Here is a 24555-nt window from a genome sequence, read left to right as displayed (position 1 = left end):
AATGCCTGCGTGTGGATATTCACCAAAGGCAACCCCCCCCCAACCCCCCCCCCCCCTCTGCATTCAAGCCGCTCCTTTCTGTGCCGCCATTGTTGTTATTCCGCCACGTCCCCCCCCAGGACAGACGGCAGAGCCGAGCAGCAAACGGCACTTGGAAGTCCAGTGTAAAGACCTGGGAACCCACACGAGTGATATTTGTGGGCTGAGATCAAACAGCGTTTTACCTTCAGATGTGCGCGGTTATGAATATTCAACGCACTTATTGAAATTTGATTTAGATTCTCCTTATCTCGGGGGTGTTTTAATCACTGAATATCGCCCAAGGCAAGCTCTGATTGACAGGCTAACTTTGTGTGACCAGGAGGGAACGGCTAGGGGTGGGGGGAGTGGGGGTAAAGAGAGTGAGGACAAAAGAACTGGGAGTACCTTAACCTCTTCATCAGCGAGCATGAAATAGAGCAGCATTTTTTAACCTCATCATTACTCAGGAGCGGAAGGCTGGCATTATGGTTAAAATGGGCCGCTCGTCGTGAAATGCTATAACATGCCACAAAAGGCGTGAAGTTTGGGGGGCGGGAGTATTGCGTGGTTTTACCCCCCTGCCTCTCTCCTAACCCGGCAGGATGGGCCACAGGAGTGTTGGGGTTTATTTGGGGGGCAATATTTTGGGTTTCCTATGGGGGGACTCGCAGACAGATAACCAGGAAAAGCAAAGAGCGCAATTGTGAGGTTTGTGGGGGGACGAGGCTGACCATGACGCGTACATTCATTCCGGCAGCAATGCAAGAGGGACAGGTGGCATGATTCAATGCAAACACCCCCCCTCCCCAGAACATTATCAGTGGAGGAGTGAAAATTACTAATGAACAGAGCAATGAAATAAAATAAAATAAGTATGGTGTGTGTGTGTGTGTGTGTGTGTGTGTGTGTGTGTGTGAGCGTGTGAATATGGCTTTGCTGAGGCCCTCCCCCCCCTACAAATGAATCCGGCGACAAAAGTGAGAGTTGCGTCTGTCTGCCTAGAATGATGGGGGGGTGGGCGGGGGGGGTATATTACAGAAAGACAAAGCTCTGGTGATACGTACTGTCTCTGAAGTCTGGGAGACATCCTGAGGAGATTCAGGCAATTTGCACTATTTAAAGAGAAGGGCTTCCGTCATTCAGTACGGGAGGAGGGAACGAGGAGACCTCTAATTGCTTCTGGGGTGGAAACACGGTTTGGAGAACGTCTCCTTTCAAAGGGGCGTGATCAGAAATCAGGCCACGTGCCCCCCCCCCCACCCCGGCTCAGAGAAAATGCCAGGCCTTTTCTTAAACAAAAGTTAATACTTATGTCTCTCCATTACCCAGAAGTACAGCTCAGATCTGAGACACGTAACAAAGCCTTTTGTTTAACGATGTTCAAAGCCATATCAAAATATGTACATTAATATACTGAGATTTTCAAAGCCATTATTAAGATTTAGGCCAATTTGACCCCATTGTGAGATGTGAACCTGTGACATTGCGGGTATTTTTAACTACTACACCACCTGCTGGTTGGAATGAGGTTTTAACTGGCTTTCTTTCTGCAGGACTTTTTAATGTAAATGTGTAAGATTCATTAAACCGCCTAAATGATTAGGTACGATACAGGTATTAATAAACTAAATAACTAATAAACTTCACTTTTTAAACTAATTTCATTACTAAGTAGTCATAAAACTCGTATTTTAACATGGGCCTGACGTCAAGTCAGGGTTCCAGAACCCACCCTGAACCGCCCTGTCCTCCACACTGGTTTTAAAGGTGAATCACAGCCTTACTTTTCATTCAAGTCCTATTTTCACTTACGGTACTTACATCTATTTTCTAACGTCTCATCCTGAGTTATGGGGGGGGGGGTTGGTACAGCCTGACCAGGATCTACTTACATTCATATTTGCCCTAATTTTTAAGAATTCAAAACTACTACAAAAAGACCAAATGCTATATTTCTCGCAGAATCGAACATTGGTATAAATTTGTAAATTGTGAAACAAGTTAACAGTTTTATCATGCGTCAAATATCATGTTACTATATTTTCGAAGAGGCGCTTTGGACCTTACATGCAATATGCACGTAGTCTGAATATGCTGATATGTTCTCCTGTATCCTGTGTGTAATCTTACGTATGGTGCTTCAGGTACTTAGCGCGCTGTCAGGAATCATACTGACAATCAACCATATCCGGGGGAATCCGATGAGGATCGTTTGTTTAGTTAAACGTCAGGGGTAAAAAAACATGGAACGAGGAACAACTCTCATCTCATAATCGCGCTAATTGAGTGTCACATGTCCGAGCAGCTAGACGCTGACAGTGTGTGGAAAGGGTTATAGTGAGGGTGGGGGGGCACTGGGAGGGACATGGATTAGCATTAATGACGGATCCCAGTGAGGATGGATCTCATCTGGCCGTGGCTACACTCTCTGGTTTATGCCTCGCGCGCAGGTGTGGAGGTGGGGTCCCGAAGGGTGCCATTAAAATGGTACCCGCCCCCCCCCCCCCGCGCCCTGCCATCGGCTGGGCCACTGCACTTTATGTTTAACGGTAACCATATGTTGAGCAGGAGGCAAACAGCTGACGGGGCTTAATTGACAGAAATAAACATATCGCGGGCTTGCTGCCGGCCACTAGGGGGGGCTCACCCCAGGGAGGGCGGCTCCAAGCCACGGACACCACCGCCGTCGCGTTGGCGATGGGAGGGCTCGGTTTGTTACCCCCGCCCCTCCTCTGACTCGACTCATAATAGTTCTTTGCTGTTTCATCGCTCTTGGGTTCAAGGCTTATTTTTTATTTTTATTTTTTTGGGGGTGGGTGCCTCTGTTAAGACACAAGCGACGCTTCATAGGAGAGCACTGCACCTTAACGGCCGCTAATCAGCATTCGTGGATCCCCAGCTGCCCCCCCACCCCACCACCACAGAGGTAGGACAATCACTGAGACGGGCGACACTGTGACATTGTCATTAACTCGATGTTAATTACTAATTAACGGGGCTATTTCATTTACATGCAGCGCTCTCTAACTGACAGAGCACTTGGACACCCCGCACCCAGGAGAGACGCTTCTCGCTCGCGGTCTCGGTCGCCCCGCTTTGGGCCGTCGGCTGTATAGTGTGAGAAAGATCCATCCGTGTTCTGACACCCAGTAAATTTTAGACGGCGGTCAGCTGTTTTTTACAGTCAAAAATCGCCAGGAAAATAAAATGATTTAACGCCAGCGGCGATCATTTCTTGTGGGCCGCGGTAAGTCCAGCCGTAAATTTTAACCCTTAGAGTGACTGGGGTCTGAGAGCTTTGCTCAGCAGCTCAACAGTGACATCACTTTGCCTCCCACGAGAATCCACGATGGCTTCAGCTGCCTCCTGACATCACAGATGTCTGCACTTAGGAGCTAACCCCCGTGGTACTCCTGTTGTACCGTAACGGTACATCTGACATAAGCGCCGTAGGTAATACAGCATCCTATCAGGGATACTTTGGATGCAGATTAATAAACAAATTGCCTGATTGAAAGACAAACACAGAATAACCCAGAAATTGCTGGTTCCCATCTCAGGAATGATGCTGCTGTTGGACCCTAGAGTGAGATACCTGACCTGAGCAGTTCCATCAGAAAGGTCACATGACAGGAAGCTCTCTGCACTACAGGCAGCCCATCGCATCTTCCTTGGTTCGTCAGCGCTGCTGTCCCCAAGAACTGGGCCGCGTGGGACGCAGTGAGAAGGAGCTTGACTCGGAATCAGTGGTGCGATCCACGCCGCCTCCGAGCCGGGGGGGGCAACACAGAAGCAGGGAATGGGACCATGTTGTCGGTGTGGGAAGGTGCTGAGCTGACCAGACATCCCCCCCCCCCCCAAGCCGCATTCCATCCAATGGCCATCTTTAGGAGCGCGTTTACGCCCGCTTAAGGTTCCCAACTTGCCTCTGGAGATATGGAGGCAGATCTCAAGGCTAATCATGTTATTCGGTTCCTTTGGTGAGCACAGTCAGTGTGTTGTCACCCCCCCAGAAAGCAAATCCGACTGGCTCACAGATGTAGGCCTAGCTGGAGGTGGGCATCCTTCACCGGTTCCTCAGGAATTCACCATGGCTTTGCTCCTCCATTTTCACTGGGCGGCACCAGATGCCAGTGGGGAGAGGGGCGGAGCTCCGGGAGGGACCCTGGGTCCCTGAAGGGCAGGGCGGAGCCATGAGGGATGGGGAGTTAATCCCCGCCCAGTTTCAGATGGGACCTGGGCTGCCTGCACAGTTTCCGGAACTTTCCCATGCAGGTCATCCGTTCCTGGGCTGTCGGAGGTCCCTCACCGACTTCTGTTTACATGGAGTCATGTGAACACATGTCCCCCGCACCCCCAAGAGTGCCCATCTGACTCACTGACCAGGTAAAAATGCCTGCCTAAGACAGAACAGGTGTATGTGAGATATTAACTTAGAATAATCGCATGGAAGTCATTAAATAATCTGACTGGTCTTCATTCTTTGAAATGACCCAGATCCAGAAAGAGATGTTTGTTGTTTCTTTATCAAACTACATTAAATTAAAAAGCTATACTGAGACCCGCAACTCTGACCACGATAAGCAATTAATAGATGAATGCATGGAATGTATTTAAATGCACAAAGTTATTTCCCCAACACATACACACAGTGCAAAATCTCAAGATGCTTAATCACCAGCCAAGACCTGCGAAGCTTAATATTTTGTAATTTGATTAACACATTCCGCTGTCAATTTCAATTAATTTGCATGCCGCCTTAACGAATACTGTAATTCAATTCACGATCTCGATCGCCGCTTTAATTAATTAGCAATTTCAGTTTGCTCAGGCTGAAAGCGCACGTACATAAGGCGTCGTTGGCTCAGTGACACAAAGAGACGCTGATCCGGGGATATTTCATAATCGATATCCCCATATTATTACGCTTAACTGGTGCAGAGGACCTACAGCAATGCTAAGGCCTTGCATATTACAATTAAGACTATGATATATATACGTATTTATATAACAAAGCAACAATAGATTATTTTTATTACTGATGAGGATGGTGATGATGAATAGTGCAAGTGCAAAAGCGTTCACGCTGGCTCGCGGCCGCTTCTCCAGCCAGTTGCTTTTCAGGAGGTGAGCCAGGCTGAATTTCTGTCGCAGATATAGGTGGCTCATGGTTACCCCCCACCCCAACCCCCCATCTCAATGACAGGCATCGCCATCTGTCTCTATGGTAACCTACGCCGGTCGCGGGAAACTGGGTGACTGACGCCTGACCATTCACACCAAGCGCTGCCAGATACCTACATGGCGGCCCATATGGTGCCGCGCCGCGCGCGCCCAGCCTGCGCGTCTCTGTCCGCTCACACGGGGTCTCCGCGTCTCGGCTTGCTGGGCCAGTCGGGGCGGGGGGGGAGCCGGGATCCGACAAGCAGATCTGGGCCGGCGGTGACGGCGCTACAGCCCGAAAGACGGCGGCTTTTACTGCTCCGGGTTTAAATTTAGCGGCCGCCACTTTTACGCGCAACCAGCAGGTTTCATCCTGCGATCGCAGGTGGCAGCCGACACGAATAGGTTGCGCTCCTGTTATTAAAACAAATAATAAAAATAAAAATCGCAGCAAAGAGGGGATGTTTGCTAAGTGCGATCGGAGTCTGTTTACCGGGACTTGCGTTCAGAGATAAAAATACAAAAATGTACAGAAGGACTGGGGGAGGAGAGAGTCACGAAGCTCTGACAGATTGCGGGAGAGAGAAACACACGGGCCGGCGATCAGGCCGCCTTAAAGGCTCCTTCGCCGGCCAGGAGGACGGGCTCCCTTTCCAGCTGTTGCTATTTAAATCTCCCGAAAAGTGAAATGTAATCATACCTCGGGTTACGCAATCCGACAGTAGGGGCTGCATCCAAACGGAAAGGTCTGGCTCAATGCATATTGTGAGATTATCACAACTGCAAACAGAAGGCAGTGCATTGCTCAGGAGCTGCGCTGCTCCTCCGGGGTTTACATCACACACCACCGGCGTGCGGTTTATATATAGCCTTATAGGATAAATGTGCAGCAGGTGCGAGGCAGCCCTTCTCGCGATCGCTTTCTGCACCAACCCAGCTCTCTTGTTTTCTGCTGCCCTCTTCTGGCCAACTTGAACCACAACTAATCGTAACGCTATTACACAATCGTTTTCATCATTTCAGATGGAATTATATTATTAATAATAAATTATTTGAGAGAACTACTAGGAATGGAGCAAAACGGCACATCTTTATCAGCTGTTAAAATATATTTTATTTATAGTTCAACAAAATATGCTTACAAAAATTCTTTTTTTTTTCCCCCAAACCAAAAATCAATACTGCATTATTTTAAATAAATTTGTTGCCTTTATTTAACATATGCTACAGTATTATGTTCTCAGACATTAATACAAGTTGGTGGTCTGCCATTCAGGTAGAAATCTTTGCTTTCCGAACACCTTCAGTCCTTAAACATCAAAGATAAGATGATATTAAACAATACATGATTGGACCAAATCAAAATAATAACAATACGAAAATCTGCCTCAGAAAAATTAAAACGTAAATATGAACATACCGACGCCGTACGTCAAACAAATAAAAACGTAAACCCAACTACTTAAGATATACAAAAACCTATTGTATTGGTAACCAGTTAAAGTTTGTGTCCCGGCAGCTCGCATTGAGAGGAGTAAAGTTCAGCCCCCCCCCCCCAGATTCCCTGTAGCCTGCTGATGTTGACAGCTGCATTTTTTCCTTATGCACATATGTATGCAGTTCCATAAATATCACACGTACATATCGATACATAAACGTGCGCGACGAACGTAACAAACGCAACTGAATCAGAGAGTAACATTTGTCATGTGTTTCACAGGGATGTAACACCTGTGACCACGCTGGCACCGGACCAGGATTGGAGCAGACGGGTCAGATGACTTAGGTAAGCGCATTCAGTGAGACCTCATCGTTCGGCGGCCGCGCGGGATCCAGACGGGATGAAGAGGTGTCCCACCTCACTGCAAAACATCTAGTGTTACAAATGATCACATCCATTTGGTCACTTACAGCACCCCCTACTCACCAATCCCCAAATCCAGTACAGGCCAGGATCACATAATGACTAGAAGGGCACATTCTAAACCACAAGCCTCAACTTTGGTAAAACAAACGACAAACAATCTGAATTTTTAACTCATTTTAAAGTGACGCACGAATAACCTACAGTAAGGGTGTCAAACTCCAGTCCTGGGGGGCCGCAGCCCTGCACATTTTTGGGTTTCCCCTCATTTAACACACCTGATTCAACTCCTTGTGCTAATTACCACACAGCTATAAAGCTGAATCATTTATGGTGGAACAGGGAAAGAACTAAGCTACACAGGGCTCCGGCCACCCTGGACTGGGGTTCGACACCCCTGACCTACAGTTTTGTGAATGTTTTAAACTACACAGCTTCCTATTTCAACTACAAAACTACTAGAAACACTCTTAAAGACTAATCTTGCTAAAATGTAAGAAAGTTTAGCAATTGTCTTAACAAAAAAATACCTATTACATAGTATATGAAAACCATATTAGACCACATCCAGTCCCAATTTATAGGAATCCTGAAATTAAAGCATGTTGTAGGTAAACTGTAGGAAATGTTTATTTTATGATGAAAAATGCTAGCTATTATGATAATTATAATGAATACACCTGCCACTATTAATAATAAATAAAACATATCTTTGAAATAAATAATTTGGTCACCAAAGATTTCCTACCACACACGAGGCTCTTGTCTGTTGTATAAAGCGTAAATGGGGTGGTACGTCCCCAAAGAATGTCAGGCCAATGAGGGAGCCTCAGGCTCTTGGTAAACAGAGATCGACCAAAGCCGGTTAGTGTTTGAACGCAGGACTGTCCCAGTCAGACTGGCACCCAAATGGAGCCACACAGAAGAGCGAACCTCTGAGCCCTCTGTAATACTTAATCCCTCTTGCAGTAAAGTCTCCTCACGCTTGCATATATTTCACCACTGCATATCATCTGCAGAATCATTCTGGTGAACATTATTTCCACTGGTACTGATCTCTTGAGAGAACAGCCAATACCTCCAATAGTATTATCTCTTTCATCAAAAATATTATGTATCATACTGCACTTCTGCAAGGATATTTGAGTTGCCAGACAGTGTCTGTCCCCCCCCCCCAAACCCCAACAAAAAAAAAAATCTCCACGTTCAATAATCAACTGTTGTCTTTGACGTGATTGTCAGCATATTCTGTCCAATCAACCATTGACTTCCACACGGAGGCGGAGACTATCACTCCCCATCTCTGCCAATGGTTTTCACTGACACAGAGAACAAAGGCCGTTTCTGACTAACAAATAACGAACAAATTTTGACACCAAGGTCAAGGCCTCGTATTCAAGCAACCAGCCCCATGCGATGCTGCGGACAGAACCCAAGGGCTGCCCCCTTGCCGCAGTGAGACGCGTTTTGGACACTTTACTTGACGAAAGGCACCAACCGTATTTATGCTGCTTACACACTCCACCAATGACTCCGCCCACAACTCCGCCTTCCGGCTAATAGACCCATTTTCACAGTAAACTCCAAAGTGGCTCTAACAAGCCATTCTCTTCCATAGAGAAAAATCTAAATCGCACACAATCAAAAAAAAAAAAAAAATTCAGACAATTTTAAATAAGTCATACATTCGCAGAAATAAAGGCTTTGGTCTTTTAACACAAACACACACACACACACACACACACACACATATCAAGCTTTTCAAAAATTAAATTGGCTTAACAAATGTGCTACTGGGAAGAGCTGGATGACCTACAGCTGAGCTATAGCTGTAGGCACTCGATGAAGATCGTGAGGTGGATGATGATGATGATGATGATGGTGATTTTTACACTGAATCAGAACAAAACAACATCCACTCAAGGCTTGGGTGGTGACCTCACCTGCAGCTAGATCAGTGCTTCTCAATCCGGTCCTTGTAGATCCACGGTCGGTCCACGTTTTTGCTCCCTTCCAGGGAGCAAAATCATGGACTGTGTGTGGATTTCCAAGGGCTGGATTTGGAAGCACTGAGGAACACAAGGAGGATAAGGGGCTAATTGTTTACCCCCCCACCACACACACACACACACACACACACACACACACACACACACACACACACAATCATGTGACCTCTTTTGATCTCCCAAACACAGGCCGCTGCGCTTGTGAACCATAAAGCTGGAGTCCATTAACAAAGCACCTTAAAAGGTGATTTAATGATGGGGCGGCACGTCCCCCACCTTCCTCTCTCTTCAGTATAACCGACCACTTTGGCATCATGATAACTGACGTTTAGTCAGCTGATGTGCGCATATTGTTGAAAACATAAGAATTACTTACTCCTTTGTAGTAAACAGGGAGGAAGTAGAGAAAAAAAACAGAATAATTCATACTTAAAGGCTTGTTTGGTCCCACACCGATCTGACTCCACAGCTGGGAGAAGCCTGCAGCCTCCCTGATTGCCGTTTCCCCCCCCCTGCCCATGTCCATCCTGTTTGCATGTTCAGTGAGGCTGTCAGATGTGGATGTTGTGGTACTTGACCCTGGTCCCCTCGATGTCGACCCGCCGTGCCTCAGCGAAGGTCAGGAAGGTGCTCAGGCCCAGGAGGTTCACCACGGAGATGAGGGCAAACACCGACGCCCAGGACCCGGTGGCCTCTATCAGGTACCCGGAGAAGTACACCATGACCACGCCTGTGGGGGGAGAACGCACGGGGGTGTTGTTATCTGATCACCACAGGGCTAGGACCTCAGATACAGGACCGCAGACACAGGGCCGCATGGCTAGGACCTCAGACGCAGGACCGCAGACACAGGACCGCATGGCTAGGACCTCAGATACAGGACTGCATGGCTAGGACCACAGATACAGGACCGCATGGCTAGGACCTCAGATACAGGACCGCAGACACAGGACCGCATGGCTAGGACGGCAGAGGTAGGAGCACAGAGACATGACCACAGACTACAGACTGCCCATCCTTCTGTGATCAGCGTCAGGCTCACAGTGAGTTTAACACCCTGTCCAGCTGGCTTATTCATCCGTGTGCTCAGTGCCGGTATTAATCACACATATCTCATTCGTTAATTACTTCCATTTAGCAAATTAAAATTCAGCTCGATTTAACGAGCTCGCTAACGCGCAGAGGAGACATGGCGGGGGGCAAACAGCCCGTCGTAAAGCTGGTATCCTCCAAACGGTCACTCCTGCGATATTTAGCAGATCACGCCCCAAACGAAGCAGGAATAAAAGCTTAATTGCACAGAGCGTCGGTCTCACCTGTGAAGGCTCCGCACGTGTTCATGATGCCTGCAGCGGAAGCAGAAAGAGCGAAGTCATCGTCATCTCGCTCATAAAGCTTAATAAGAAATAATATTTCTACAGCAACATCTGTTACCCAGATGCTGGCATAATGAGATTCATTCTTAAATGATTACAGCAGTTTCGCATCTGAATGCGCAGTAAGCCCACAGTGCTGACAGAATAAATAGCTTGGGGATTGATGGATGGATGGATAGAATAGATGTATAGTAATAGTTAAGAGAATCTGAGGGGCTGTAACAAAAAGAGACAGTCTGTCATCTCCTCTAATGTACGTTACAAGCAATTGTCAAAACGTAGGGACCCCATAAATTAGGATACTTGTCAGAGGACAATTAACGAAAGCAGCACAGGAACTGATAAAAGTGCAAGTAATCAAAGCTAAAACATGTATTTAGGGAGTTCTTAAAAAAAAAAACAGTATTTTAAAGCTTTTCACTGAACTAGCAGGAACCCCATAATCATCTACTACCAAGGCAGGGAAAAGTCCATGAGAATGTTAGCACACAAGTATGCGAGTACCAGTAAGTACATGAGTATGAGTACCAGTATGTGAGTACATGCCTTCATAGCTCTGCTGAAGCCATCATTACCATAAGCAGACATCATAAAATTGGGATTTGGAGTTTTAATATGAGGCGTGAATCAGAGTATCTTGAATCTCTCTAGAGAAAGTGCCTGTTTGCATGAGCCTTACATGACAACCCCTCACCACATGCCTGTGGGGTCAGTACTCACCGAAAAGTGCCCCAGCACAAGATGGCGCCAGGTCTTGGACGTTGACTGAAACCCCACTGTGAGGAAGAGTGCGTTAGCTGTATGTACATATCAGGCATGCAGTACACACGTGGGCTATGCGTGTTGACATGTATCCAAAAGCATGTAGCATGCGGCTAAGCACCCACACAAACAGGAGGTACACGGACAGATCACATGAGTATACAGTATGTATACAGATTCAGATGTGGCCTCTTCACTAAGGATTACGTACTTAAATATGTATTTTTATTGAGCAATATAGGTTTAGTCAAAAAGTTACTACAGCCCAACTCCTTAAGGGATTCGAAGAAACAAGTGGTTAGGATTCTGGAAGGTTGTTGGTTTAGATCCCATGGCCAGCAGGGCCCCGGAGCACGGCCTTTAACCCCAGAAAACTGCTTCAGGGGTTCCAGAAAAATGGCTGACAAGATTTTCACTCATAGTAGAGCAAGATGGAAATGTGTGAGAAATGAAAAATTCTTATGTTCTTGTATGAACGGCAAATAAAGAATCATTAAGCACCCTCATCATTCAGCTTACAAGTGCCACTCGTTAACTGCTTTGTTATCTGCTGCCCTCTAGTGGAAGCTGTGTGCTACAGCAGCATCAGTCTGTCGACGTGCAGGTACCTGTGGCTGAAGGTGGTCAGGCCCATGGTGGCCGAGACGAAGGCCACGGCCGTGGGGAAGGTGGTGGTGCCGCACAGGAAGAGGGTGAAGATGCTGGACACACCCATGGAGAAGAACTACAGACACACACGGGGTGGAGGGGGGTGGGCAGTGCTCTTTAAGCAGGAGGAGATGCAAGGATTCTTAAATTCTCATGTAAAAACAGCCACCGGGATAGTGGAGCCCATTAGGTGTTAAAACGAAAAGCAAATTGTAGTTAAGAAATTACAGGTACTACATTAGAGTTAGTACACACTTTCCAGTACTACTTGTTTTCTCCAGTACTTTGTTGTAATCTGCTGCACTTTGCATTACATTAGTTGTAATATTCTGACTCCTGCCGTTATTAAACCTCTGATATAAATAAGGTGTAAATGCTGGTTTGTTGTGCAATTACTGTATTTGTATTTCTATTATATTTACATTTGATTGTGTATATTTATAATTTACTGTATGTGCACCAATGAAAACCATAGTTCTGAAGATACTGCACCTGCACAATGACAAATTAAAAATCTACGATCCTAAAAATTAGCTGGCAAAACTGGGAGCCGCCTCTTGCTAAACAGAGGTTACTGCTGCGCCCACCTGCATTAGCTTCCTGACGGCCGCGGTGTCGAATCCTGGAACACAGGGAGGAGTCGCGTGAGACTCAGGTCGGATCGGGAACCTACCACCCCCCCGGGGCGAGAACCGCGGCCCCAGTACCTTGCCCAATGAGGTGGTCCGAGAGACAGCCGCTGAAGAGCGAGGACGGGATGGCCACGAACCACGGGATCACGTTGAACACCCAGCCCTGAGAACGGGACACGCACCCATTCGGAAGACCGGTTACCATAGAGACCGTGCCTAGTAGCCAGGCACACCGATGGCAAGAACAAGGGGCGTGTAGCTTCAAATGCGGACTGGCAGGCAACTCTATGCATCACGCAAATAAAACAGTGAGCAAATAAGGAATCACTACAAAGAAACATTCTTAGAACAGCTGCACAGAAGGGCCCAAAGGTGACATCAGTCTGATGACTCAGGGATTCGACCCACCGCAGAGAGCCAACTCGCTGAGCCACAGACTTTCAAGGCCCTGTGCTCTGACTGGCGCAGTGACCTGATCTGACCCGCTGCAGTCGCTCCTGGGATTTCTTCACCAGATCCTGTAAATTCTACCGCTACGCCATCTGGTGGACACTTGCAAGCACTGCCTCTAACAGCAACACCACAGCACATTTAACATCGGGCAGAAAAGCTGACGGCTGAATTCGCCGAGAAATGTCTTTGCTTCTAAAAAGAGCTCTTTAAAACGGAGAGCTTCCGGAAGTTACCTTAGCATCAGGAAAGGTGTCTTTGAAGAAGGTTGGCAGCCAGGACAGCAGTGTGAAAAAGGTGCTGGCAGTGCAGAGGTGCGTGACGATGACCGCGCTGGAGAAGAGGGGCAGAGAACCGTGCATCACCTTCCGAGCACTACGGATGGCCGACGGGGGTCATTAACTCCAACCCGGACTTTGACTGCTCAGCTCATTTGAACAACAGGCCTACTCTGAGATAATCCCAGAAAGGTTATGATTTGTGTGCGCGCCATGGGATTTGACGCCATGACCTTGTGCTGTTAGCACACGTTCAAAACATTAGCCCCTAACCATAAGATACAAGTGTAATAATTAATTACCCCTTCCCACATTAACTTTAACACATTATTTAAGGTGAAACTGAAAGATGCACATTCCTCCAAGATACAGCAGAAAAACCGAATGAGTTTTCACATATATAAAGCACATTTTATAACATCCATTTTCTGTCTGTATTTTTATAGTTTTCCTTAAACGGCCCACATTAGTAATAATTTAAGTGTGGCGGTGGTTCATGTAGTTCAGCGGAGAGCTATGTGCTACAGCACCAATAAACTCACTGATTAAGTTCAGACGCACACGCCTGCTTTTCACATACAGCTACAGCCATGAACAAATCAAGGGACCGTCAACATTTCCCAGGTCTTTGTCCACATCTCAGAGAAAGATATTTACGGCGACCGGACCCCAGGTAATATTTCACTGTGCTCCCTAACAAGGCCTTCAATGGGGCCAGTCAGCGTAACGACAGTTAACCTCAGAGCAGGCCTGCTTCGGCTCTGCAGTCTACATGCGTCACAGACCCCGTCATTGAGCCCCGGTGCCTCACCACACTGCTGGCTGTTTTAACAAGCGCAGCCAATGCCTCTTGGCCAGTTTGGACTGAGTCCCCGCGCTACCCAAGGACTCCAGTGTGATGATCGGACCTGAAAACACAAACAGGCAGCATTAGCAACCAATTTCAAAACATTACACATATCCAAGCACTTGCATATTAAAATCCATGAAAATGCTATTAGCAGATTAAACTTAGTTTGCACAATTCCTATTTATTTCTTACATTTATTACAGATTTGATCTTTTTCCTTACATATTTAGTGTACGTTTACATCCTTTGTTGTCTTTATTTCTACCTAATTTGTTCTTTGGTGTTTTTCCATTACCCCTTTATATGCAGCTAGACAAAGATATTTCCCTTCACAGGGATCAATAACGCTCTACTTTATTTTCACGCAGCCAGCGATACACTCCTACCTTCCCCTTTCAGCAGGTACTTCCACATGCAGTAAGCCCAGAGCACAGACAGTAAGCCCGTGACGTAGAAAACGCTCTCCCAGCCATACAGGTCCAGCATCAGTGAGCCTGCCGCTCCGATCACCAGCGTCCTGGGGACAGCGGAGACGGCGGCCTGTAGTGACATCATTCCGCACCCAAGGGGACCGAGTGGCTCGTAAACTCACCCAAGGTAGGATCCGCTGCCAACCGTGCTCATGAGGAAACCTCTCTCGCTCTCTGTCACCTTCTGAGAGCAGAGGCTGGCCAAGGAGGGGTAGTGAACGCCTATGAAAATAGGTCAGCTGTAACATCCACCATTACACTGTGCAGTGCTCGTGTGCAGTGCTCGTGTGCAGTGCTCAGGAAAACCTTCAGAATTATCTGTATCCCAGTTGTATTTTGGCACTTCCAGGATAATGAACTGGATTCAGAAGGTAATTTGAACCAAATGTTCCGATAAATGAGACCAGGTGTAGATGTGAGAGTCCTTCCCTTCACGAGCTCACTGGTCGTTAGTAGGGTCATGACGTGTGGAACATGTTATTTCTTTAGTCCGCAGAAGCGAGCCAAAAACATTCTCGGAGGACGTCAGAAACAGTCACCGAATGTTCCCCAGTCAAGCAGACAGCGCTGAATTTTCCCTCATTTGCCAAATACTTTTGCTCTTCCTAGGGAAAGGCCGTCCCGAAACAACCAATAAAACAAAACAACGATCCTTCATGTCACAAGAAACTAACCGGTCTGCAGCAGTGCTTCTCAACCCGGTCCTGGGTGACCCCTAAACAGTCCACGTTTCAGCCTTGCGGTAAGAGATGTCCCAGAAAAACAGTGGACTGTCCGGCTAGGAGCTGGGAGGGAGCAAAACAAGGAATGTCTGGGGGGGGGGGGGGGTCTGCTGACCTTTTTCTGTTAACCGATGTCATTATCCAGTAAGCCCACAATAATGAAACTGCTGATTGTTTCAGGTGTGTGTGGTTAGACGGTAATGAGAAACACAGAAAGAGCCCGACCAGCAGCCTCATCGTTGCCAAAGACCAGATGGGTAATCCAGAAAGTTCCGTGGACTGAGCGGATGAGCAGAAATCAAAATAAGAAACCTGCAATCCTGCTTTCCGCCTGAGGAAAACACATGGTACATGTACGAGACCCCCCCCCCCCCTCCGGCTTCAGAATTCGAAGGACCTGCCGTCACCGAGGGAACAACCCCTTCTAGATTGTTCCGGCACGTTCCACAGGAGCGTGTCTTTTGAAGCGTAAAAAAAGAAGTGCTGAAGGATGATAATCCCAAACGCGGAGGAGCAGCTTTGCATTTTGGAACGGAGTCAAAGTCCAAACCTTAACGAAATTCATGATGTGCCGTGACCCGGAAAAGGATGCTCGTGCACAAAAATATCAAGGAGAAGAGGCAGCTCTGTAAAGAGGAAGGAGCCAAGTTACCTCCAGATATACGCGAGACTGATTCAAACGTACAGAAAAAGTCAATAGGAATGAGGGAAATGCCATGAATTTGTGGTATAACGTAAATCTCCTCATAATTCTCAGTGAAAGCTGGATCAATGTGTCCGATAACAACGTAGAAGAGTGTAATTACATTTAGAAATCTATCAGGTAATACTTGGGACATAAACCTGTAGATCACGGATTCTCAAATCGGTCCTCGGGGATCCCCAGACGGCCCACGCTTTTGCGTTCTTCCAATTCTCTGGTTGAGGACTGGTCTGCTGTAGATCATCAATACCAGACACCAGACATGCTAAACGTAGCCTCGTGTTACATATTAATATGAGAACCTTTTCCAGAAATCGCTTTATCGATTTATTGATTTTTGGGGACACAACAAACCATTGCTGGACCCTCCACATCAACCTGAACCCAGGATCTTTAGGCTAAAAGTCCAGATTGTGCTACTGGTTCCCCCGTAATCGGTGGATCACCATCGACGTGGCAGTTGGAGCCTCGTACGTGTGCCTGATATTCCGATTAGCAACCAGCCTCTCGGAGCTCCATGCGAGAATTTTATTCATACAGCCTGAACGGCAAAGTAAAACGGCATGGGTCCCCTGCGAGAGCCAGGCATCGGACTGACGGCTCTCTGCCTGAAAACATTTTGACCTTAACAGCGGCCAGGCACTCCAGAAAGTTCCTGAATAATAAAAATGAAATTAGACAGATCTATCCTCCAGCCTGACGGCGCAGATAAAAAAAGAATGATTTTTAATGTCCCCCAACTGGGAGCACCTCTTAGCATGTCCCATCCAGAAGCAGACATTTCAGGTCCAGAATGTAAAAATCCAGACCAGGATTTTGTTTCAACCAACCGGTTGAGTCCTCTGTGACTGTGACTCTTTATACTGAACTGGTTGGTTGAAACAAAATCCTGGTCTGGATTTGTAGTGTCTGGACCTGAAATGCCCCTGTCCATGCTTCCGTATACCAGATTTGTCTTTGCTGCCAGAAACTTCTCTAGATGTTTCTCTCACCCCACCCCCCCAAAACCCCTCGATCCAGGCTGTGTCCACCCTCGCCCCTCCCCCCGTGCCCCCTCCTCACCTTGCAGGAGCCCCATGAGGAACCGGGAAAGCGTCATGGAGATTATGGGCTGGGAGCAGAAGTGAGCCAGGATGGGCGTGAAGGCTGTCATGGCGCCCCAGGCCGCTGCAGACAACAGGAGGACCTTCTCACCGCCCACCCTGTCACAAAACAGCAGTGATGATGTCATAGACCACAAAAGCCATTCCGGAGCATAACTGTAAGCTGCAGTGATATCCGTTCTCGTTACTCTAGCGCGACTTTTTCCACGCAGGGTGTCTCAGGGTGTAGCCTTCCTGCTTCAACCCTACAAGGTTGTGGGTCTGAGTCCAAAACCAGCTCTGTGCTCTCGTGTCATGCAGATCTAGCCGCTGTTTGCTGGCTTCAGTGTGTACTGGGTATCTCTGACAGCTCAGACTTCTGTCTGCGGTTCCTCAGAGACAGACTGCACGCCGCCACAGCAGGGCGACGACGGAGCCAGCGTCCCTTCCGTTTCGGCGGCCACCCCGTGCTTTAATTTTGCATCATAAACTTTTTATTCCTAGAAATTCACCTTCTTGAAATAAGTGGGCAAGATTAAAAAAACACAGAAGCGACACAGTGATTCTATGAGCCAGTGAACTTCTGTACCGCGTTCTGCACCAGGCTTACTAATCAGACACATGCGCAACAAACAACAGTGGAAAAAAAAAAATAAAATTTAAAACCAAACAAAGGCGGTACCATTAATGTTATTTATTGTGTTGGAATTGCTGACACAGGAGCCAAACCCAAACCAGCTAAACCTGCCGTTCACCATGACTTCCAGCGCGAAACCAGTACTTAGAATCAGCTGGATTTGCATCTTGCTGCCATCGAGATCTGAAGATATAACAATGCAAACAGTATAAAACCACAAGCCGCGTGGGGCTGCCTGATACTGAGAAAGGGGAAGCGATGTCGACATGCACATGCAAAACGGAAGAGGGCGTGGCCATATTAGAACATAACCAGCATGCAAGCCCTGGTTTGCGTGCAAATCCATAAAATAATAAACTAACAGTTATTAGTGGCTCAGTGTGTCAATTTGGGAAGCTGCAAGCAGAAGGTTGTCAGTTCAAATCCTCTAGCTGGCAGAGCAATTTCACTGCTGGGGGCCTTAGCAAAGCTCTTAGCCCCACCCCAACTACTCCAGTGACTGTCTAATCCTGCTCTCTCAAAAAATATACATCGCTCTTGCTAAAACCACCTGATAAATAAATAAAATGTAAATAAAAACCAACACAAAATAAATCAATAAAGAGCAACATGCGTCTGTTCACCATCTGGACAAAGGATTCCTCCTTTTGCTTATCATGGACTTGGCCCTGGGAGGTCGACGGAGAAGCTGACATTCGTCCCAGACCCCACCTGTCGCTGACGTAGCCTCCGATGACCTGGGTGAAGCAGTACCCCCAGAAGAAGCTCCCGAGTACCATGCCGGACTCCCTCTTGCTCCACTTGAACTGCTCCGCCATAGAGACGGCACAGATAGGCATGGTCACGCGAGCGCAGTACAGCAGGCATGTTCCCAGAAGAAGAACCACTGTCCACACGCGTGCTATCGGCCTGTGGAAAGATAACACGGAACCAGATCGTACCCTTAAAAAGACAGGATCAGCACGCTGGGGTACACACAGAGCTCTGATAACGGGCTAGATGCTTCCTGAAATCCAGATTTGTGATGAGGGATTAAGTCACAAACATTATACTCCGATAAATACGCTAATTGTTTAAAAGCAGACAAATCAAATGACTCATAGCAAACGATGAACAGAAAGTAAGTATAAGCTGCTGTACTGATGTTTTGATTATACCCACTGTGCACCGCGTTGGAGTCAAACACTTAGCTATAGTTAGTAAATTAGCGATATTTTCCATGAATCGCACTCCAGTGATAAAACTTAAGCATGTAACTTTATTTAAGTTATCTTTATTGAACATTCCGTGTCTTAAACAAAATACAGTAATATAGGTATTGCATCGTGAAATTATTTAGGGGACCGTTTCATATACTTTCATAATAGAGGGGAAAGGTAGGACAGAAAGGAAGAAATGAAGGAAATATGGGAATTTGACAAACTCATAGATCCATATCACCTTTAATCGTACCCGGAGGCCATATGATTGCGCGCTCACGGGTCCCGGAAAATCATCGTAAAATCCGTCATAACCTTCATGAGACTATAGACGCTAACGTCTAAATAATAAAGGCAAAAAAAAACTGAATCGGCTTTAATATTTGGTTAATACACGTTATGCTACAAAGACACGACCCATTAACTAAAAACTTTGAAAGTCTGTATAACCCTAGTTGAAGAACCAGCCCACACATCAATGCCGCAATGTCATTAGCCTATACTGTCAAATTCACCACTATTGGGTAGTTGGCCACTGGAGGTATCTACACAATAATTTAGTATAAGATTTGTAGCTACAAAGTGTGACTCTGGCTGCTTTGCTGTAGGTCATTATCCCCGGTAGTTAACGGGCAGATAATAGGTCATGGTCACCCCCCAGTAAGATAACTGAGCGTTAATAGTTGACTTGACCGCTTGATGTCTACGTGTCCTGTTTAATAGCCGGTCCGGGGCTGCCGGTGCTTTATTAACATCCCCCCTCCCCACTTACCTGGGCCAGTTCGCGTTGTTATCCGCCCACTTCCTCTGAGACCCCGCGACCCCGAAACTGTCCGGGGGATTATCTTTAAGGTCGGGTAAATCCGGATTGCAGCTCTTGCCATGCTTTTGTAAAATTGCCATTCAACGAGCGGGGCTTCCCGATTTAAACCCGCAAATCTATTAAAAAAAAAAAAAAAAAAAAAAAAAAACAAACAAAAAAATAAAAAATTAGCAATCCTAGGACTTGCGAGGTCCGCTGGGGGAGCAGGGCAACTGCATCGGGTTAAAATTACACAGTCCGATCATGGTCTCTTTCTTGTCCTTCGGAGCTCCGGACACCCCCGGACGCCCCAGTAAGACAAACGCGGGCTGATTGTCAGATCGCACCGACGCCTAGCTATATTCCCGGGCTGGATCCTCCTTGGGTCCGGGACTGTTAATAATCCACGTGTCAGTTCCTCCTCCACCCGCCCCTCGCTTCAGCCACGCAGACTGCAGTTCATCCCATAGACGGTAGGAGAAACTCAGGAAGTGAGGAGAGCCGCCCCCCCAGCCAAAAAGCCGAATACGCCCCAAAGGTACGTGGGGGGAGGGGGGTCCCCCCTTTTGCGGGCAGTTGTCAGACGTGGGCCTTTATTTATCTGAAATGGAAAAATGGGACAATAGGAAGAAGTGGTTATAAAGAATTAAGCACACATTGGTCAGATATGAAGGAAAGGTGCGTCAGTGAGCAGCCCTGCGAAACGCAAAAGGAAAGCGCGCCCCATCCCCGCCCCCGTCACATCGCACCGTGGCGCCGCCGACATGGAGCCGGTATGACGCCGCTCACACTTGCCGTATTCGCTCCCGTTTTTCCTCCCCCAAACCGAGCGCGCACTGCGGACGCGCCGCCGGTCACATGGAGGGGTCCTCACGGCGGACACCGGTTTTTGTTTTATGCGACACCGACAGACGCAGCTGTTACCGAATCCCGAGGTGCGGGAGGAATACGGAAGAAATGGACCCTTCCCCCGCCGGACTGATACTTTGTATCAAGGTTTCTATCCTATTTCGTTAACTTAAATACCATCACTAACTTATAAATCAAATGATCAAATGCAGTTTTTTCCAAAAGAATGATTTATTTAATAACAGTACCCAACAAAAAAAACGAACATATTTTATATTTACTTCCATCACATTATTGGGCAGTTAGAAGAACTTTAAAAGGTATTGAATGCACCTCATCAGGAAAAAACAACAGAACATGCCTCTGTTGATCAGAAATTGTGTGAAAGATTCCTGTAAACAAGTAATAATCCTGCTCCTGCAGCCATGGCTGTGTCCAAAGAAATCAGCTTTTCATAGGTAACAAGCCACACTTATCAGCAGCCAAAAGCTAAATGCTAATACAGTCCAAACTTGGATATAAAATACTCATATGTATGAAAAGGCCCTTCCTGTGTAATACCATGTGATTCTAAAACTGTAACCAAGTTATTCCTAACAAAGAGGCGCTTAAAGTAACAAGGCACATAGTTTTTGAGGGTATCGTGTTGAACATTTTGTTGAACAATATAAACATTGGGACTTTGGGTTGGTGTAGAGTTTAAGGATTCAACCATCAAACGTTCACATGTACAAAACATAAATTATATACACAGCTCAGTCACTGACTGATGTAAATAGCAAGCAACATCTCCATAGTCCTCGGCATCCCACAGAGCAGCTGCATGCTCTGCCCCAACACTCATTTCGGTTCCTCTCTTGTCCCCTTGCTCAGATCGGTCATCTTGGGATACTTGATCTTCTTCTGGTCCAGCTCATTCTGAGCCCACAGTAACAGTTTGAGCAGCTTGACCAGTCTGGGTGTCGACTCCTTGTTTTCGTAATCCAGCACGGCCTGGTTTACCTCACTCCAGACCTGGGGCAGCGACATCCGCGTACTCAATTCAGCCCTTTATTGTCATCACTGTACACATCAGCACAATGAGAATGAGGTTGCAGTTCCAGAAGCATTGAAACCACAACGCAGTTTCAACAAAAAGACGTCCTTGTTACTGACGTACGCTTAGACAAGTCAAGTGGGCTTTATTGTCATACCATCCATGTACAAGGGCAAGAATCAGCTCTCTCAGGACCACAATGCAACACGCAGACAGTGAGTGACAGGGGAAGGATCATCACAGGATGTAAAGTGCAAAACACAGGGACAGTGTGGGACAGAAGGTGGACACAGGAGTTTTTATACAAAGTGACACGAGAATGTAAGCAATAATACTATTAAATACTAAAAAATTACAGAAAACTAGAATATTCGTTACTAGAATAAACATCCATCCATCCATCTTCTGTAACCTCATGTCCTACTCGGAGTCACAGGGGTCTGGAGCCGATTCCAGAGGCTACGGGTGCGAGGCGGGGAACAACCCGGGATGGGGTGCCAACCCATCGCAGGGCACACTCACACCTATGGGCAATTTGGTAACTCCCATCAGCCTTGGTATATTTTTGGACTGTGGAGGTAAGCTGGAGTACCCAGAGGAAATCCCACAATGACACGAGGGGGAACATGCAAAACTCCACACACATGGAACCCTCGAACCCAGGTCCCAGAGGTGCGAGGCGACAGTGCTAACCACTGTGCCACTCCATCAGAATAAACGGAGAAATAAATAGAGTGTAAGGTACTGTATATCTTATTTTGAGGTATAAAAAGTGTGTAAACTGGGCATTAAAATAAAAGGGGTGTACAGGTCAGAGACAACATGGCGGCCGGCTGACCTTCTGCCGCCGAATCGTGTTGAGCAGGTCCCCGAAGGGTGAGTTCTGCGGGTCATCGAAAGCCAGTAGGGCCAGGGTGTGCTCCATCTCCGTCAGGCACTCGCGGCTCTCCTCGCCCTGCTCTGCCAGCTGCAACTGCGCAAACTCTAGCGCAGACTCTGTCTCACGCAGCCGGATCAGCTCGATGAGGTGCTGCTGCTGCAGAGTGCAGAGGGAGGCTGGGAAGCGTTAGGACCACTGCACAGGCGAGCAGTGTTTACCACCATTCAAACCATGCATGTACACAAAATGGCAAAACAGCGCCCCCTGTTGGCATCAAGCAGTCTACACTACACTAAATATTAAATAAACCAATTCCCCATTTATAAGATGCTGAAGCAGCATGTTCTGCTATCACATGTCTGTGGTCTTTTCACTCTACTCGCTAGTTGTTTAGTTTTTAATCATCTGGAAAGGTCCAACGTGACTTTTTAAGTTGCATCTCAGATACAACAATGCCAATACTGAGAAGGGATTGACAACATGAGAGTGGTTCAGACCACGGGCTACTAACCCCAGAGTTGCTGGTTCGAGGACGAACACAATTGCAAAAGCCATGTGCATGGTATTTATCCCAAATCACTCCAGCAGTACTTCCTATCACAGTAACGGGGTTAAAAAAGGTCAAGTAAGCATGTGCAAATGAGGAGGTTGGATTATAGCCAATGACTGAGGAAATATGAGTGGTATCCAGCAGGAGGCATAAAGCAGAGATAATCACAACACGATAAGGCAAGAAGTGAAGGTAAACAGGCAGAGGAACATGATTTTTGCAGCCTTACTTTTTCTCCTTCAACTCACTCACTTTCCCTATCAACAAAGCAAAAGTTATCCAGTAGGTAGGAGGCTGTCAGTGAGTGTTTAATATATCGTTTCCATTTACAGGATGTCAGGTTTAACTATAACATTTAACTATAACATTATTATTACTTTAACTATAACATTACCTGCAGGTGAAAGTACAGATAGCGATTACTGTCTAGGAGCTCCGGGTGAAGGCCATTAATCACTGCAACAGCCTCCCGAATCTGCCCGTTCAGAATCATTTCTCGGATCTTTATTCTCTCATCCAGCGAGTCCAGGTCCACGCTGGGTACGATTCCCGACTCCATCCTGAACTTCTCCGCAGCTTCCTTGAACCCTTCTAAGGAACCGAAGGCACCAACTTTGGGTTACACATTATCAGAAGCACTCTCTGATCGCATGACTTCCTGCTCCTTAGTTACCTGTAATCAAGTAATTCATGATTAGCCGGTTCATGTCAGCTCTCTGTATTTGTACGTTATGGAGTTGCTCCATCCATTCTTCTTGCGTGACTTCCTTCGGCTTTTCCGCATAACTCATTATGAAGTCTGCTAGACAGAATATCATTAAGTGTGGACCTTGGTGTTTCGAGCAGCGCCGCCTAGTGCAAACTGTATTGAAAACTGTCATGATGCTTTGTTGTGGTTCACATCACATAGTGCCGGGGGTGGGGAAGAATAACGGGCCGCAGCCAATGCGGGCCGCAACCGCGACGCCATAACAAACGAATCAGCAAGTTAAGATCGCAGTATTACTTAATCAACGATAGCGTTACATCGTAGATGACCTGGCGTTTCTTTCTACTTTAACCAGATACCCAAAGCAGTAGCAGCCGGGTGCACCGGTATCATCCGGCGTCTTTACTTCATAGCCGGAAACGGAATTAGCAGATGCCAGCCTCAACTATTAGACGAAGAGGCCAAAAGCTCGACCCGGCTTTTTAGCAAGAGACGAGGATGTCTTTTATGTGTAAATCGTTCGTATAATACACTTGCGTTCAGTATTTTCAGTATATAGGGGTAAAAACTGTACCTGCAAGTGCGCTGTACACTGTGAACAACTAAGACCAGCGGAAGGCCGCGGCGACGAAACACCGCGATATTTCGGCGTCTTCCGCAATCGGAACGGGATTTCGCGGCGGGCCGACGTCATTACTTAGCAGCGTCATGTGGGTAAGGTTAAGTCGCAAAGTCTTTAATAGTATAGGATGGGATAAATTTGAGATTTATAATTAGGGAGTAATTTTAGTAGGACTTCTAGATTTCACTAAAACCTCTGAAATACAAGTACGTTTTCTGGATATATGAAAGCTTTCTTTGCT

At 46.9% G+C, this 24555-nt stretch overlaps 2 protein-coding genes and 1 long non-coding RNA gene across 4 annotated transcripts; 1 reads left to right on the top strand and 2 right to left on the bottom strand.

The window, feature by feature from the left end:
- Positions 1-6274: 6274 nt before the first annotated feature.
- slc17a9b (solute carrier family 17 member 9b) lies at positions 6275-20278 on the bottom strand. The gene is made up of 13 exons (XM_048982657.1): positions 19639-20278; positions 18379-18576; positions 17011-17150; positions 14646-14745; positions 14440-14570; positions 14015-14111; positions 13162-13258; positions 12551-12638; positions 12431-12465; positions 11804-11919; positions 11154-11209; positions 10374-10403; positions 6275-9787 (listed from the first exon to the last, which is right to left on the bottom strand). The coding sequence occupies exons 1-13, from the start codon at positions 19767-19769 to the stop codon at positions 9609-9611; spliced, it is 1398 nt and encodes a 465-aa protein (XP_048838614.1). The 5' UTR covers positions 19770-20278; the 3' UTR covers positions 6275-9608.
- On the top strand, positions 15137-15632 carry LOC125712520 (uncharacterized). The gene is made up of 2 exons (XR_007383334.1): positions 15137-15265; positions 15426-15632. It is a non-coding gene; the product is annotated as an uncharacterized LOC125712520 (long non-coding RNA).
- A 451-nt stretch (positions 20279-20729) lies between the features above and the next one.
- Positions 20730-24403, bottom strand: LOC125712518 (glucose-induced degradation protein 8-B homolog). 2 transcript variants are annotated; one of them, XM_048982660.1, is made up of 5 exons: positions 24267-24403; positions 23657-23782; positions 23378-23574; positions 22392-22589; positions 20730-21531 (listed from the first exon to the last, which is right to left on the bottom strand). In XM_048982660.1, exons 2-5 carry the CDS (start codon positions 23772-23774, stop codon positions 21358-21360), a joined length of 687 nt encoding a protein of 228 aa, XP_048838617.1. In that variant the 5' UTR covers positions 23775-23782; positions 24267-24403; the 3' UTR covers positions 20730-21357. The 2 variants fall into 2 exon arrangements, with proteins under 2 accessions (XP_048838617.1, XP_048838615.1); XM_048982658.1 differs by lacking the exon at positions 24267-24403 and having other exon boundaries at positions 23657-24260.
- Positions 24404-24555: the final 152 nt, after the last annotated feature.

Source organism: Brienomyrus brachyistius, chromosome 18 (assembly GCF_023856365.1).
Source record: "Brienomyrus brachyistius isolate T26 chromosome 18, BBRACH_0.4, whole genome shotgun sequence".
In the NCBI taxonomy this organism is placed as follows: domain Eukaryota; kingdom Metazoa; phylum Chordata; class Actinopteri; order Osteoglossiformes; family Mormyridae; genus Brienomyrus; species Brienomyrus brachyistius.
This window is presented reverse-complemented; position numbering and strand designations above follow the sequence as displayed.